This window comes from Spinacia oleracea, chromosome 4 (genome assembly GCF_020520425.1).
Source record: "Spinacia oleracea cultivar Varoflay chromosome 4, BTI_SOV_V1, whole genome shotgun sequence".
Classification (NCBI taxonomy): Eukaryota; Viridiplantae; Streptophyta; class Magnoliopsida; order Caryophyllales; family Amaranthaceae; genus Spinacia; species Spinacia oleracea.
The window spans coordinates 92,878,068-92,892,509 of NC_079490.1; the positions used below are offsets into that span (position 1 = coordinate 92,878,068).

Below are 14,442 nucleotides of genomic sequence, written 5' to 3' on the forward strand. Positions count from 1 at the left end.
GCCTTCCCTAGCTGCGCCCGAACCGAACAAGAACAAGTCTTTAGGACTCCAAGTGTCGTCCCTCCGTAGATAGTCCACAGCACGTCCGGATCCGCCTTAAGATTGACCAACTAGAATCGCCCTTAAGGTACTAATAATTTCGGCACTTTTAGGCAAGGTATGTGACTGAATTTTTTTCTCAAAAAATCACTTTGAATACTTGAATAATTTGTTATAAATTGTGAACACAGGCCACATATTTATAGGGGTATGGAAAGAGAATTGGAATCCTATTAGGATACGAATTAATTAAATTAGAATCCTAATGAAACTCTTATTTAATTAATTTATCAAATAGAATTAGGAATTTAATCATTAAACGAATCCTGTACGTTTTAGGTTTCGTATGTGAACACAAACACCCACGCACGCACAGCAGCCCACGAGGGGCGCCATGCGCGCGCGCGCACAGCCCGAGCATCGCAGCCCACGACTGCCGCAGCCTTGGGCGCGCGCTGGGCCTGCCTTGCGGTGGGCCTGGCGCAGCCTTGGGCTGGCGTGTTGTGGCGCGCGTTTCCCTTGCTGGACGTGGGCCTGGCTTCGTGCTGGGCATTCGTCTAGCAAGCTCGTCCGATGCTAATTCGTACGACGCGCTTCCGATCAATTTTCCGATTCCGGAATTCATTTCCGATACGAACAATATTTAACATTTCCGATTCCGGAATTAATTTCCGTTTCGAACAAATATTTAATATTTCCGTTTCCGGAAATATTTTCCGATTCCGATAATATTTCCGATTCGGACAATATTTCCGTTTCCGGCAATATTTCCGATTCCGGCGATATTTCTATTTCCGATAATATTTCCCGATACGTACCATGTTTCCGTTTCCGGCAACATCTACGACTTGGATAATATTTATATTTCCGATACGATCCAGATTTCCGTTTCCGGCAATATCATCGTTTCCGGAGTATTCATTTCTTGCCTGTGACGATCTCAGCTCCCACTGAAACCAAGATCCGTCGATTCCGAATATCCATAGATGGAGTATTTAATGCCATTAAATACTTGATCCGTTTACGTACTATTTGTGTGACCCTACGGGTTCAGTCAAGAGTAAGTTGTGGATTAATATCATTAATTCCACTTGAACTGAAGCGGCCTCTAGCTAGGCATTCAGCTCACTTGATCACACTGAATTATTAACTTGTTAATTAATACTGAACCGCATATATTAGACTTATCATTGAATGCATACTTGGACCAAGGGCATTATTTCCTTCAAGGATATCCTGCCTCTGGAGTTATCGACGAGCGAATTACTCCTCTCGGTAGTTACAGTCCCCCGAACCCTCAATCTCTACCTTGCGAGTTTATATTGAGAGATCCCCACACCAGGGATCACAAGGGAACCTACGGCCGTCGTGGTCAAACATAATTGCACTCCCTTTATGTCACGATAACCGGGTTTTGTCAGTTTTTCTCATTGTTGTTAAAAACTGAATAGCGACTCCTATATTACTAGTCAATTGGGTGTATACTCACAGGAAATCCAATTACACTTGATTGAATAAAAAGAACCGTCACACCCACGAGGAAAAGGTCACGCATTACCCTCGCGCTTTTTCGACCCCCTCACAGTGGCGACTCCACTGGGGATAGTGAAGGAAATACTCGTGCTTGTAGGTAATCAAAATAGCCGAAGGGTGAAACGATCCTACCCCGCGTTTATTTCCCCATCAAGTTGGGACGACCTGAAAATCAGCATACTAATGTGAACGGGCAGAACATCATAACGAATCTCGGCTCCCTCGGAAGTTGGGACTAAGGATACCTTTTTTCGCCAATAGGGGGGTGCATACGCCGCACATGTTTCCCACTCGGTACTTGTGCAGGTAGTACACCTATCCCGAACCCAATCGCTCGCCCATTAGGTCCCTCTCGCCTGCATGCCCCCTTGGCTTGCACTTGTGGGTTGGCCTCTTGAGCGAAATTCGTCTGTTGAAGACACTACCTTGACCGGGGCATGTGTTGGATCTACGATAGAAGCGGTACCAAGCCAGGCGTAAATACTACCCATAGAAGCCTATCATAAACTACGTGGCATATTTAATTTTCAAATCCATGTTTGTAATGTAGTTATGTGTAGCGAAATATGTGATTGTGTGTGACAAACTATCCTAGAAAACCAATGACCTTAAAAATTTCCCAAACATTCATAGACTAATTTGCCAAAGAGTTATACCGAAACACGTGTTCCGCAAACCCGAATGATCGCCACAAAATAAGCGACGCTCGGGATGGCCTGTAACGAATCCCACAAACGCTGTTACGCGTAAAGAACGTTATTAGGCAAGCACGCAAATCGAAGTCCCATAAACAGAAAACAGAAAACGAGAACCAGCCAGGGACGCATTTCCAACGCCCCTGGCTAGGCGCCAAAATTTCTCACGCCACGGCTGGGCGCTGAAGTTGCTGCTTGGCTTTCTGGTCAGGCGCAGCAGCCTCGGTGCCCAAGCAAAAAGAAAATACGTAGAACAAAAAATGTTCATCAAAAGAATTGGTACGAGGGCGTAAGAAAAGCACTCGATTTCAAAAGGCGACTCGCGAAAAATTAATAACTCTTTGTGTCGTCGTTAGGCCTCCTACGACGGCAATGCTCGGCACCAAAACCGAACATGCTAACAACTATGAATGTCACACAGGCAAGTGTTTCGAAAATCCAAAGAATGACCAAAATAAAAAAAAAACCCCCCAAAAAGTGTACCGACAGAAGAAAGAGCGAAAAAAAAACACCAATTTAGAGAGTCGAAGTCTAGACTAAGTAATGCTTGAAACTTTGGGAACCTAAACTTTAGCTTATCTTATGCCTAGGAATGGTCCTGCCACTTGGTGCCGATCAGGGAATCAACGGCTAGTGCGTCTCGAAGATACATCACCAACACCAGGTTTAGTAACTCCAAGCTCCGTCCGTCGTCCCTCATTTCAAGGATCTCCGCTTCCCCAACCTCGATTCACACCTCCAAACATGTCCATCGAAGATTTGCGAGACCAGATGGTCCAAATGACCCAACTCATGGGCCAACTGAAAATGGAAAACGAAGCCTTAGCGGCTGTGCAAGCCAAAAATGACCTCGAAAACGAGAAGAGGATTGAAAAAATGGTCCTACAGCAAACCATGGGCAGCAAATACTTCTCCCTCGAGCCTGAACCTTTTTCTGGCAAATTACCAGAAAAGTTCAGTTCATCTGACTTACCAAAGTTCAAGGCCACGGACAACCCCCGTGATCATCTACTGAGCTTTGTGAATACCATGAACTTGAAAGGCGTGGACAAGTCCATGTACCTACCTGCCTTTCCTTTGTCCTTGGAACCTGTGCCGCTCAAATGGTACTATCACCAGGACCCTAAGCTCTTCCCCACTTGGGAAGACTTCGTCAGTGTCTTCATCAAGCAATACTCGTCGAACATGGATTTTCAAGTCACCATGCGCGAGCTGGAAGTTCTCTTCCAAAAGAAAAATGAGGGTTTCACAACCTACTTTTCTAGATGGAGGGACCAGGCGGCCCAGCTAATCAATAGGCCTCCCAAAACAGAATTAGTCCAAAAATTCATTGACAATCTGGACCCAGCTTACAGACAACACCTTAGGTACCTGGGACTCGACACTTTCAAAAGAGTTTATGATGTGGGAATAAAAATCGAGGACGACCTCGCCAAAACCATACAGAGCAAACCTACATATAAGACCAACACCTATAATGGGGGTAACACATCCCAAGCCCAAGAAGTCCATGCTGTAGAAGAGGCTCCCGCCCGAAGATACCCTGTAAGATGGGTCCGAGACCGAAAGTTTGCCCCACTCGGGTCAACTTTGGTACAAGCCTTTGAAAGACTAACCAATCAAGGAAAGTTGAGACCTATAGGCCCCACCCGTGACCCTCCTGTCAAAAACAAATATTGGTCGAAGGTACTTACTGCAAATTCCATCAAGGAAATGGGCATGACACTGAAAACTGCTGGAATCTAAAACATACGATCCAGGACATGATAGAGGATGAAGTAATACCTCTCCCTAACGTTGGCAAACCCAACAACAACAAGAGCCCACTTGGCTCTTGTCACATCTCTCTCGACCAACCAGAGAATTTCGACCCCACGGTGTATATTACACCTCAAGGTGCACCACTCGCTGTGGTACCTATGGATCGAATCGAGGGGGAAGTGTGCGGTGTGTGGAACGATGATGCTGAAGATATTTACCTATCTCAAGTCTCGGGCCAGGACCTCTTCACTGAAACTTGGCCCGGGTATGCTCTCATTGACACCACCCCTCAGGAGCCCAAGGTCGACAACCTCACCCGATCCAGAAGGATATACCAATCGGATATTCACCCGCCTCCTATGGATGACATCCCGGTCAGACAAACTCCGGAGAACGGGCGGCACGCCACCGTCGAGGAAGTCATTGAAAATCCTCTCCTGAAACAACTAAAAAGAACCAAGGCTGAGATTACCATCTGGGATCTTATGTGTACTTCAAAGGAACATCGCGAAAAGCTTATTTGCTCACTTGACCTCATCTCGGTACCTACAGATATCACACCTGACTCATTGGTTAGCCATGTCACGAGAGATGCCGGAGAAAAGGCCATAGTTTTCACTGATAAAGACTTACCCAAAGAGGGGGGTGCTCACAATAAAGCCCTTTACCTAGTGGTTGGGTGCAAAGGACAAAACATCCCCCTAGCACTCGTAGATAATGGTTCGGCGGTTAATGTCTGCCCATTGCGAACCGCCCATTGCTTGGGGCTAGGAAACGATGATTTCCAAACCTCCACGCAAGGGGTACGAGCTTATGATAACTCCCGAAGGCCTGTATTGGGAAAAATCAACCTTACCATACAAACCGGGCATGTGGCACGCACCACGGAGTTTCAAATTATCGACATCAAGCCCACTTTCAACCTCCTCTTGGGGCGACCTTGGCTCCATGACTTAGGAGGTGTGGCTTCTACCTTGCACCAAATGGTTAAACTTAACCATAACGGGGTAATACTAGAAATCCGCGCCCCTCCTCTCGACGTCAGTTGTACTATGGTTGGAACGGCCGAAACTGCGGACGACCTTTATGGGTTTCAAATGGAAGAAACAATCCAGTTCATCGAAGATTATGATCCAGCATTCCTAGACCCGCATGCATCCCGAGTCATCCCTAGAATGCTGTTAGCTCAAGGCTATTTTCCAGGAACCCCATTGGGCATAAGGAAGAAGAAATGCACATTCCATCCTTTTCCCGACAAATCTACTCCCTTTGGTTTAGGTTATGAACCAACGGAGGAAGATATTGCTGACCGCCTATCCAGGCTACGCCTTAACAAAACCAAACAAACCACCCTCCTTCCCCCATATCAAAGGACCCTTAACGGGATGTTCATTCGGGAAGGAGAAGAACACCCATGCTGTGATTTCCCTGAACCCTTCGTTCAAGATGGCTTGCTAAAACCCGGATTTGAAATTTTCCATGACTGTCACACCTTGGATGAGGCACCCCACCTCACCAAGACTAAAACAGCTGAAATATTGGACAACCAGGCTCTGTGGACATTGTTTAACGAATCGAGGCCTATGGAGGACGAGACTGTGATGACTACCCTAGCTTTACAAGATGAAGGTTTTGATCCAACCCGGTTAATCTCTCCTGCATCAACACTAGAAGTGGTCAGGAACGGATGGGTGAAGACATATCAGTGGGTCAACGCAAAAGGAATAGGATTCAAGATGAGTACCGGTGAAGGACCGAAGTTTTATGAGACTAAACCCCAGGCTTGAGCCATATAGAGCACCATTAGTAAAAAAAACGCCTAGTAGTTCTTTAGATTGATAGAAAAAAATAATAGAGACTTTAGATGGTCCTAAGGCCCCTTAGAATATGGGTCAGTTTTATTTCAGTGTGTTTTCCTTACTTTCCAAATCAATAAAGGCGTAATATTTCTCCTAAAAATTTTATTCTAACACTAAATAAACACCAAATGTACTTGCAAAATATAAAAAAAATAATAAAGAAACGGCCCACTATAGGCCCAACAAACAAAGCCCACTCGGTTTTGAAAAAATGCCATGTGAACCAGTTCCCGAAACCCACAAAATAAACCACACTATCCCATCCTCAAAACCTAAAAAGCCAACCAATGTCATCATAAGAGCCAATCCATGCAACCCAAAATCAAAAGGAAATCAAAAATTTAAAACAAATGCAAATGTTACAAAAAAAAAAAATTCATAAACCATAGATTCCATCATACCCTTCACTACCAACCTACCTCCAAAGCCTACACAAAGATCTTCATAAGTTCCGCACCCTAACTCCATTTTCAAAACTGTTTTGAGTCACCAATAGAAAAAATTAATCTGGACAAAAATGCGTTTAACGCTAACAGTCAAAAAAGCCTCCAAAACAGCCTCAAAATTAACTTTAACTACAAAGCAAAATATCAAGGCACAAAAAACGAAATAGAAATAAACGCAAGAACATGTGAAGCCAAACGTCAAAAATTGACCGCCCAAGTCATTTTCAGCGCCCAGGGCTGGGCGCCGAAATTTCTGACGCCCCAGCCTGGGCGTTGAAACTCTCTGCCTGCCAAAAGTTTTCTTTTTCGAAAGTGCTCGTCATTTTATCCGCACACAACGGAAAAACAACGAACACTTGGGGGGTACAGTACGTATCCAAATAGGTTTACCAACAAATTGGTCGAATTTTACGCAACCTATAAAAAACGGCAGATGAAAATAAATGGCAAATACTTCACTCATTTGACCGATTAAGTAATATGTTTCCACTTCAGGACATATCTACCGAATTCCGGCATACTAGAACTTATTCTAAAGCTAGAACTACGCGCGACCTGATTCTGACAAGATACGTAGGCAATCCTTACCAAGGATTCGGTCCAAATAATAATAAAAAAAATTATATTCTTTGTGTAAAAAAGTGTTAGACATATAAACAAAATTGAATGAAAACTAAAAATACGCCTTTATTAAAATATAATAAGAAGGAAAACAAAGTGCTAGGAATAAAAAACAAACACAACTGAAATAAATAAAGGGCACCTACGCCCTAGCAAAGAACTACACTACTCTAGTTCTTCCGGATCACCAAATAAAGTCTTGTAGAGAGCAATGTTCGCAGGATCCACCCCCATAGTCTTCTGCGCTGCCCCAATATCAATCTCCATAAGAACCGGCTCCTGGACACTAACTTCCAAAGATGCCAAAGCTTCAGAAACATTCTCAGTTATAGCCCGCTCAGCCTCAAGGGCACAAACAATGGTGGGAGAAGGATTACTATCATCGACTGGACTAGCCACTGTTTCTACAGGCGGCTGAGCCTTCCTAACCCATACATTGTTCCGGCGACGATCTCCGCGAGAGCCTGCATTTCTTTTAACAACAGCAGACCCCTTCATGTTAGGCATCTTTTTAGGCCTGACATTGGAACGGGGAGGAACTTCCTTTCGCTTTCGATCAGGACGAGCTTTCACAGTCTTAAAACTATAGGTACGAGGTCTAGCAGAATCAGGACCCTCATACTTAACACGAATACGAGGTATCAAAAGCTCAGCCGGCTCCCCATTTCGAGCCTCGGTCCTCACATCTTTGTCATCGGAACTCATCCACAACTTATAGTTTGCAGAAAGACCCACAAAGCCATTTGTAGCTACGGCCCAACGCGGGAGACACTACTAGAAAAAGGGTTTATAACGACGAACTTTTTCGTCGTTATAAGTCCAAAATGTTGTCGTTAAAACCTTTAACGACGAACTTTGTTCGTCGTTAGTTTTGTCGTAATAGCTTCCGACGTTAATAGCATTAACGTCAACGTTCGTCGTGAATTTTACACGACGAAATTATTGTTTGTCGTTACTTATTAACGACAAAATTATTGTTTGTCGTTATTTTATAACGACAAAATGATCGTTCGTCGTTATTATGTATTCAATGATGTCGAAGAAACGACAAATAACGACCAACAAAGTTGACGTAAAAAGAGAATCATATTGGCACTATGATTTTAGTTATAGTCCAACAACGACAAAATATCTTGACGTTAATGTGACTATATAAAATAAATATATTTTGTCGTTAATATGAAAAATATTTATAACCTGCAATTTATTCAAAATCATAAAAAGTATACAGAATAATACACTAAATTTAGATTAAACGTAATCAATCACAAAATATGTATTATAATTAATAAACAATTTCAATGAGTCAAAACAACCAAACTAATAAGATCAAATAACTTGTTCTATACTAAGAGTTAAATCTAAATATTCCTTGTTCTTGAACAAAAAATATGAAAATTTGCACCAAATATCTAAAACTGATGTGTAGCGGCTTCAACCTAATTTTGCATTTCTGATCCAGCCTGTGAAGTTTGAATAGTAACATCCTTCTTGCCTTGGGAAGCTATATGTTGAGCTGGTCTCAGTTTTGGTAACCTGTATACGATGCAAGGAGCAGACATTTCAGATATTCGATTGATTATATATAATAATGTGAGAGCAGAACAAGATGCTATTCATGGAACGCAACCACATCTTTGAACAAATTGTATTTTTTAGTTATACGGGCCTAATGCTCAAGTTTGAACAATTTTCAGCATTCAGCAATGCAGCATACTCCAATACGTTTTCCTTGATACGCAAACCTAGAGCAAGATGATATGATGCAAACAGTTCATCATATTTAAAGTGTACTGTTGTCGTTCTGGAGTCCACAATGTGTAAGTGATGAAATGCGAGGAAAATATGACTGAAACTACAAAGAATCTTGTCTTAGTCAAGGAGAGGGATGATATTTGTTTTTTTACTTATTCTTTGATCAACTTTGATGTTTCTCTACCCTAGCCTACGTTAATTTACAGGTAAACCTTAGCCGATTGGGGTCACAGTGGACTAGTTATAATAATGCAAGGGACAAGGAAGATTTACCTATTTTCTCTGTCCATGCAGTCCATCTTCTAATTTTCCCTGCAATCAAACATATTATCTTCAGATTGTCAGTTCCTGGTAATCACCCGCACACAAAATGAACATCATTTAAGTAAAAACTAAAAAAAGTGTCCCTTCACTTTTTTGCAGTTACCTTGTATAATGTGCCAAAACCACCTTGCTCAAGCTTGTTAATTTCCTGAAAATTGTCTGTCGCGATTGCCAACTTTTCCAATCCGAACACTGGTAAATCTACAACTTCCACTTTACTAGTTCCATCTTTAGGTTTTGAGTTTTGCAATAGCATATCCTTGCTTTAAAATCTCATCATTACTACAACAACAATGTCCTTTCAGAGAATATAGCCAGAAATCAAGTTTCAAAATAGTGTAGTACAAATGAGTTAAAAGGGAGGAATACCATTTTTTCGACACTTCCACCTCCATATACAGTACATGAGTACATCAGCTGTAGGCCTGTAGCTATTCCAATAATGACAATCACTATAAGAATTATTTTTATTTTCCTTTGTTTACCTTGGTGCTGCTGATTAATTTCACCTGAAAATAGGACGGACAATTTTCAAACTGATCAATATTTCAGTAATATTAATCTCGTGTACAATTATTTATTAGTCATCAATTGGAATATTGTACTTTAATTGGAATATTCACAGTTAAAATAACATAAATTTGCCAAACATGTCCTGTTTTCAGGGCATGATCCAGATCAGCAATTAGATCATTCGCATCCTCGATGCCGACTGAAATGCGGACAAGATCTTCGGTCAAACCTCTAGCTTCACGAACTGCAGCTGGTATGGAAGCATGCGACATAAAGCAAGGCAAGCTTATAAGTGATTTCACACTTCCTTATGCAGAAACTAACATTCCAAGTTAAGAAACTAACATTAGTTAGCTAAAATGACTTATATCAAGTTACAGGTTTATATAAGTGCTCATTTATGGACACCCAAAAAACCAAAGATGCCAAATTATGCAGCGGGATTCAAGAAATGTTAAATCCCTCACAGATAATTTAGTTTCTAGCTAAATATGAGTGAGTAAAATTACCAAAACTGACAGTAATGCTGAAATACTTGGTTTTCTCCACAATGTGTTTTGAAAGAGCCGTAGAACCGGTTAGAAAACTAAGCACAGATCCTGCACCTTTTGCCTGCAACAAGTATGCAAATCTTTTTATCTTGAGGCAGAAATATAAAACGCTAGCATATAGAGTATCATATCAGGCTGTACCATGCATTGTAGCACGTTTAAAACACCTGGGAATAATGCAAAGACCGTCCAAGATGATCAGGAAGCCCAGCATAGTTAACCTTCGTAACTCTTGGATGGGAAGAAAGAAAATCAGCGATCTTCTGTTTATTATCCTGTGGAAAGTACAAAGAAACATATCAGGGTAACATAATACATGAAATTCTTCATACCAATACGCATACTGATCCACAAGAACACAAGTAAAGGTTTCCATTCAAGAAAAGATCGTCTCAAGCAAACACCTAGATAGGCAGATTTTCCTTCTCGCAGTATAAACAAGTTAACAAACACATACATGATGTGAGAGACCAACAAGCAAGCAAGAGAAGAAAAAATTATCACAAGTAGAACATGTTAATGGATGGATCTTCAGCGACGACATCCATAGATGGCTGTAGATTTAGTAGTTCTTCTGAAATAAGTATAGGAGAATTTAGTACTGGTGGTCCTATAAGAGATAGGAAAAAACGTAAGAATAGGTGAATGAGTCGTCTCCAACTACAGAGTCACTATAAAGACAAAGTAATGAGAAGGTTAAGAAATATCTTTCATTTGAGTAATATTTTTCTTTTCCATCACACTGAAATGAGGTGTGTGAGGTTTTTCTTAGGTCTTCTTGCATCAAGAGGCATTGGTATGACCTATTTGAGTAGAGACTCGCACAGGATTGGGAAAGAAGCCATTGTCTTTATCCAGCATGGTTAACAATTAATGAACATTATTCCGACAAACTAATTTACACTGCAAAACAGGACAACTCTAGCTCCGTGAACATGATTCACGGAATGCATAGAACTAATGTAGAGAATGATAATGATATTTTCAGTCATAGATCATTAGCCAGAACTTAAGTAACGACTGAGATTTTACTGGTTCATATCATACCTGATTATCAAACTCCAATGCAGATACACCATGCCTGCATATAGGCAACAAATCTAGCTGAACAGACAATAAAAGATAACAAGGCGGAAGTAATTGTTGATGAACAAGGCAGCAAGGAGGAGGACAATAAAGATGGCCAATGGAATATACTTCGATAATGACACGTACCACACTGGGGACTTGCATCACAAATTTAGGTAGATAACTGCAAGCATATAATAATCTAACAAATTACAACAGCTATAGATAGTAGCAAGACCAATATTAACCGAGCAAGACTAGCTGCAAGTTCTATGTCTATTCAGGAGGAAAAACACACCAGAAAATACAGAAGTACGAGAGATCAAAGATAAAAAATATTATAATCTACAGAATTACAGATAATATCATCAAGAAAGACAGAATGTTAACCTTATATCTTGTTCCGCTCTATGGAAAACACATTAGGAAATTGAAGTTCAAGGACTTGAGCATAGCAATTCACAGTCGATTAATTTTTGGAAAGAGCAATTTAAGGACAGAAAATCAACAAGCTATCAAACAAACTCATCTTAGATTTTATGAACCGTAACATACATATTCCATTTCAAACAAATGCCCACAAAAATTCATTACCAAATTGAACAAAAACAACACTGAATTAAAATTTTCATGAAGAAATCAATCAGATTAAAAATTCAAAACAAACCTTCAAGCAAAAATGAGCCCCGAATTGCAATTAAAAATCCAGCCTCAAAAATAACTAATTTTATTGATGAATTCTGATTAGAGAGTGTGTAATGGGCACATCAACAAACCATAAAAACGCCCAAAACCAAATTCGAAACATACCAACTCGGATGATTAAACCTTCAATTTCGTAGATTTCGTAGCAAACTCCAACTATAGCAGCTTCAATTCCCTGATTTCATTCCTCTTCTGTCTTGCTTTTTTGTTCTTCTTATTAATTTTGTTTTTCGATTACATGTGAATCGTGAGTTTTGTGATTAGGGTTTTGGAAGGAGATTGAAGATTGATGAAAATTGAGGAAGAAGATTTAGGGTTTGAAAGATTTTCAGAGAATTGCGTTATTGAATGAGAGAATTGCCGATTTTCAAGCTGTTGAGGAAAAATGTTCCAAAAAAATGGAATGAAGAATGCCAAGCCTCATTTGACTCGGTGAAGGAATATCTCTCTAACCCTCCAGTATTAATGCCACCCAAGCTGGGAGAGCCTTTGATTTTATATCTCACAGTCACAGAAACTGCCATGGGAGCGTTATTGGCTCAATACCAAGAAGGCACCAAAAGAGAAATTGCCATCTACTACCTCAGCAAAAAGTTTTTGGATTATGAAACCAGATACAATCCTTTAGAAAAAGCTTGCATCGCCCTCATATATGCCACTAAGAAGCTACGACATTATCTACAGGCTCATACAACTTTCCTTATCTCTAGACTAGATCCTATCAAGTACATTTTTGAGAAACCAATTCTCACTGAGAGGTTCGCGAGATGGCATGCAATGCTTTCAGAATTTGATATTCAATGTGTAAACCAGAAATCCGTTAAAGGAAGGGCGATATCTGAAGCATTGGTTGATGGACCAATATCAGGAGATGAATTTGATGACGAGTTTCCAGATGAACATTTACTCAACATTGGGATATCTAGGTGGAAAATGTACTTTGACGGAGCATCTAATAGAAGGGGCAATGGCGCGGGTGTTTTGCTCATTGATCCTTATGGAATTCATATCCCTTTTGCTGTGAAATTGAGTTTTTCAACGACTAATAACACGGCGGAGTACGAAGCTTGCATTTATGGAGTTAAGGCAGCCTTAGCGGCAGGGGCAAAATACCTCACAGTATATGGAGATTCTAACCTCATTATCTCTCAAACAATTGGAGTATGGAGAGTCCGAGATGAGAGATTACAAATGTATACCGAGTATCTCCAACAGTTCATTCCGTACTTTGAAGATATTGACTTCAAGCATCGTCCCCGGGAGCAAAACAGTTTCACGGATGCATTAGCAAACTTAGCGGTAAATTTAACATGGGAAAACAACGTAAAAATTCGAGCTGTGACTATTGAGGAAAGTGATTCACCGGTAGTCAACCTTGAACATATGATTGCTGCATTGACTTTGCAAGATGATAAAGATGCTTGGTATGCTGATATTAAAAAATTTCTAATCACCGGTCGATATCCTGAAGAGAGTCATAAAAAAGACCAATTGGCTATCCGGCGATTGGCAGCTCACTTTGTAATACTAAAAGATAGATTGTACCGCAAGGGTTTTGATGGAACTCTACAATTGTGTGTTGACGAAAAAAAAAATACAAAAGATCATGGGAGAAATCCATGGTGGTGAATGCGGTCCGCACATGAATGGCAGGATGCTAGCTCAAAAAATCTTGCGAGCAGGTTATTATTGGACCACTTTAGAAAGCGATTGTGTCCATTTTGTGAGGACTTGCAAGAAATGTAAATTTTTTGCAAATCTCAATCACATGCCACCTACCTCCTTACATAATCTCACTTCTCCATGGCCGTTTTCTAGTTGGGGTATAGATATCATCGGACAAATTCACCTAAAAGCCTCGAACGGACACCAATACATTTTAGTTGCTGTTGACTATTTCTCGAAATGGATTGAAGCAGCGTCATATGCAAAGCTAGGGGCAAAGCAAGTCTCCAAATTTGTGATCAACAACATCATATGTCGCTACGGAGTGCCTTTTGAAATCATTTCTGACAACGGCTCTCACTTTGAAGGGCACTTAAAAGAAACTCTTGAGAAATATAAGGTTAGAAATCATCAGTCTTCCCCTTATCGTCCTCAGACCAATGGAGCAGTTGAAGCCGCCAACAAAACCATTCGAACGATAATTGCAAAAATGACAGAAAAAACCCGGGAATGGCCTGACAAATTACCATATGCCCTTTGGGAGTATAGAATTTCTATTCGAACTCCAACAGGGACTACTCCGTATTCTCTAGTATATGGAATGGAACCTGTCCTTCCTGTGGAAATCGAAATTCAATCACTCCGGGTTATGAATGAAAGCGAGGTATCCGAAGATCAATGGTTCAAGGTTCGGTACGACGAACTGGCCCTAGCAGACGAACGAAGATTGGAAGCCCTAAACAACATCCAACTTTATCAACGACGTATCGCGCGAACTTTCAATAAAAGAGTGCGAGATAGGGGCATTCGAGAAGGATATTTGGTCTTGAAAGAGAATCGGGCTCCAATACATGATCCTCGTGGGAAATTTAAGCCTAACTGGTCAGGCCCATTTCTGGTCAAACAC

The 14,442-nt window shown here is 40.9% G+C and overlaps 1 protein-coding gene and 1 long non-coding RNA gene across 2 annotated transcripts; one reads left to right on the forward strand and one right to left on the reverse strand.

The window, feature by feature from the left end:
* Positions 1 to 8,103: 8,103 nt before the first annotated feature.
* On the reverse strand, positions 8,104 to 9,303 carry LOC130460067 (uncharacterized). The gene is made up of 3 exons (XR_008919938.1): positions 9,137 to 9,303; positions 8,983 to 9,021; positions 8,104 to 8,490 (listed from the first exon to the last, which is right to left on the reverse strand). It is a non-coding gene; the product is annotated as an uncharacterized lncRNA (long non-coding RNA).
* Positions 9,304 to 12,218: 2,915 nt separating this feature from the next.
* Positions 12,219 to 13,499, forward strand: LOC110777222 (uncharacterized). The gene has a single exon (XM_021981831.1). It carries the CDS (start codon positions 12,219 to 12,221, stop codon positions 13,497 to 13,499), a length of 1,281 nt encoding a protein of 426 aa, XP_021837523.1.
* The last annotated feature ends 943 nt before the right edge of the window (positions 13,500 to 14,442 follow it).

Bases quoted from the DNA above. Each gene is read 5' to 3' on its own strand.
- LOC110777222 (XM_021981831.1), top strand. From the start codon at position 12,219: ATGAGAGAATTGCCGATTTTCAAGCTGTTGAGGAAAAATGTTCCAAAA.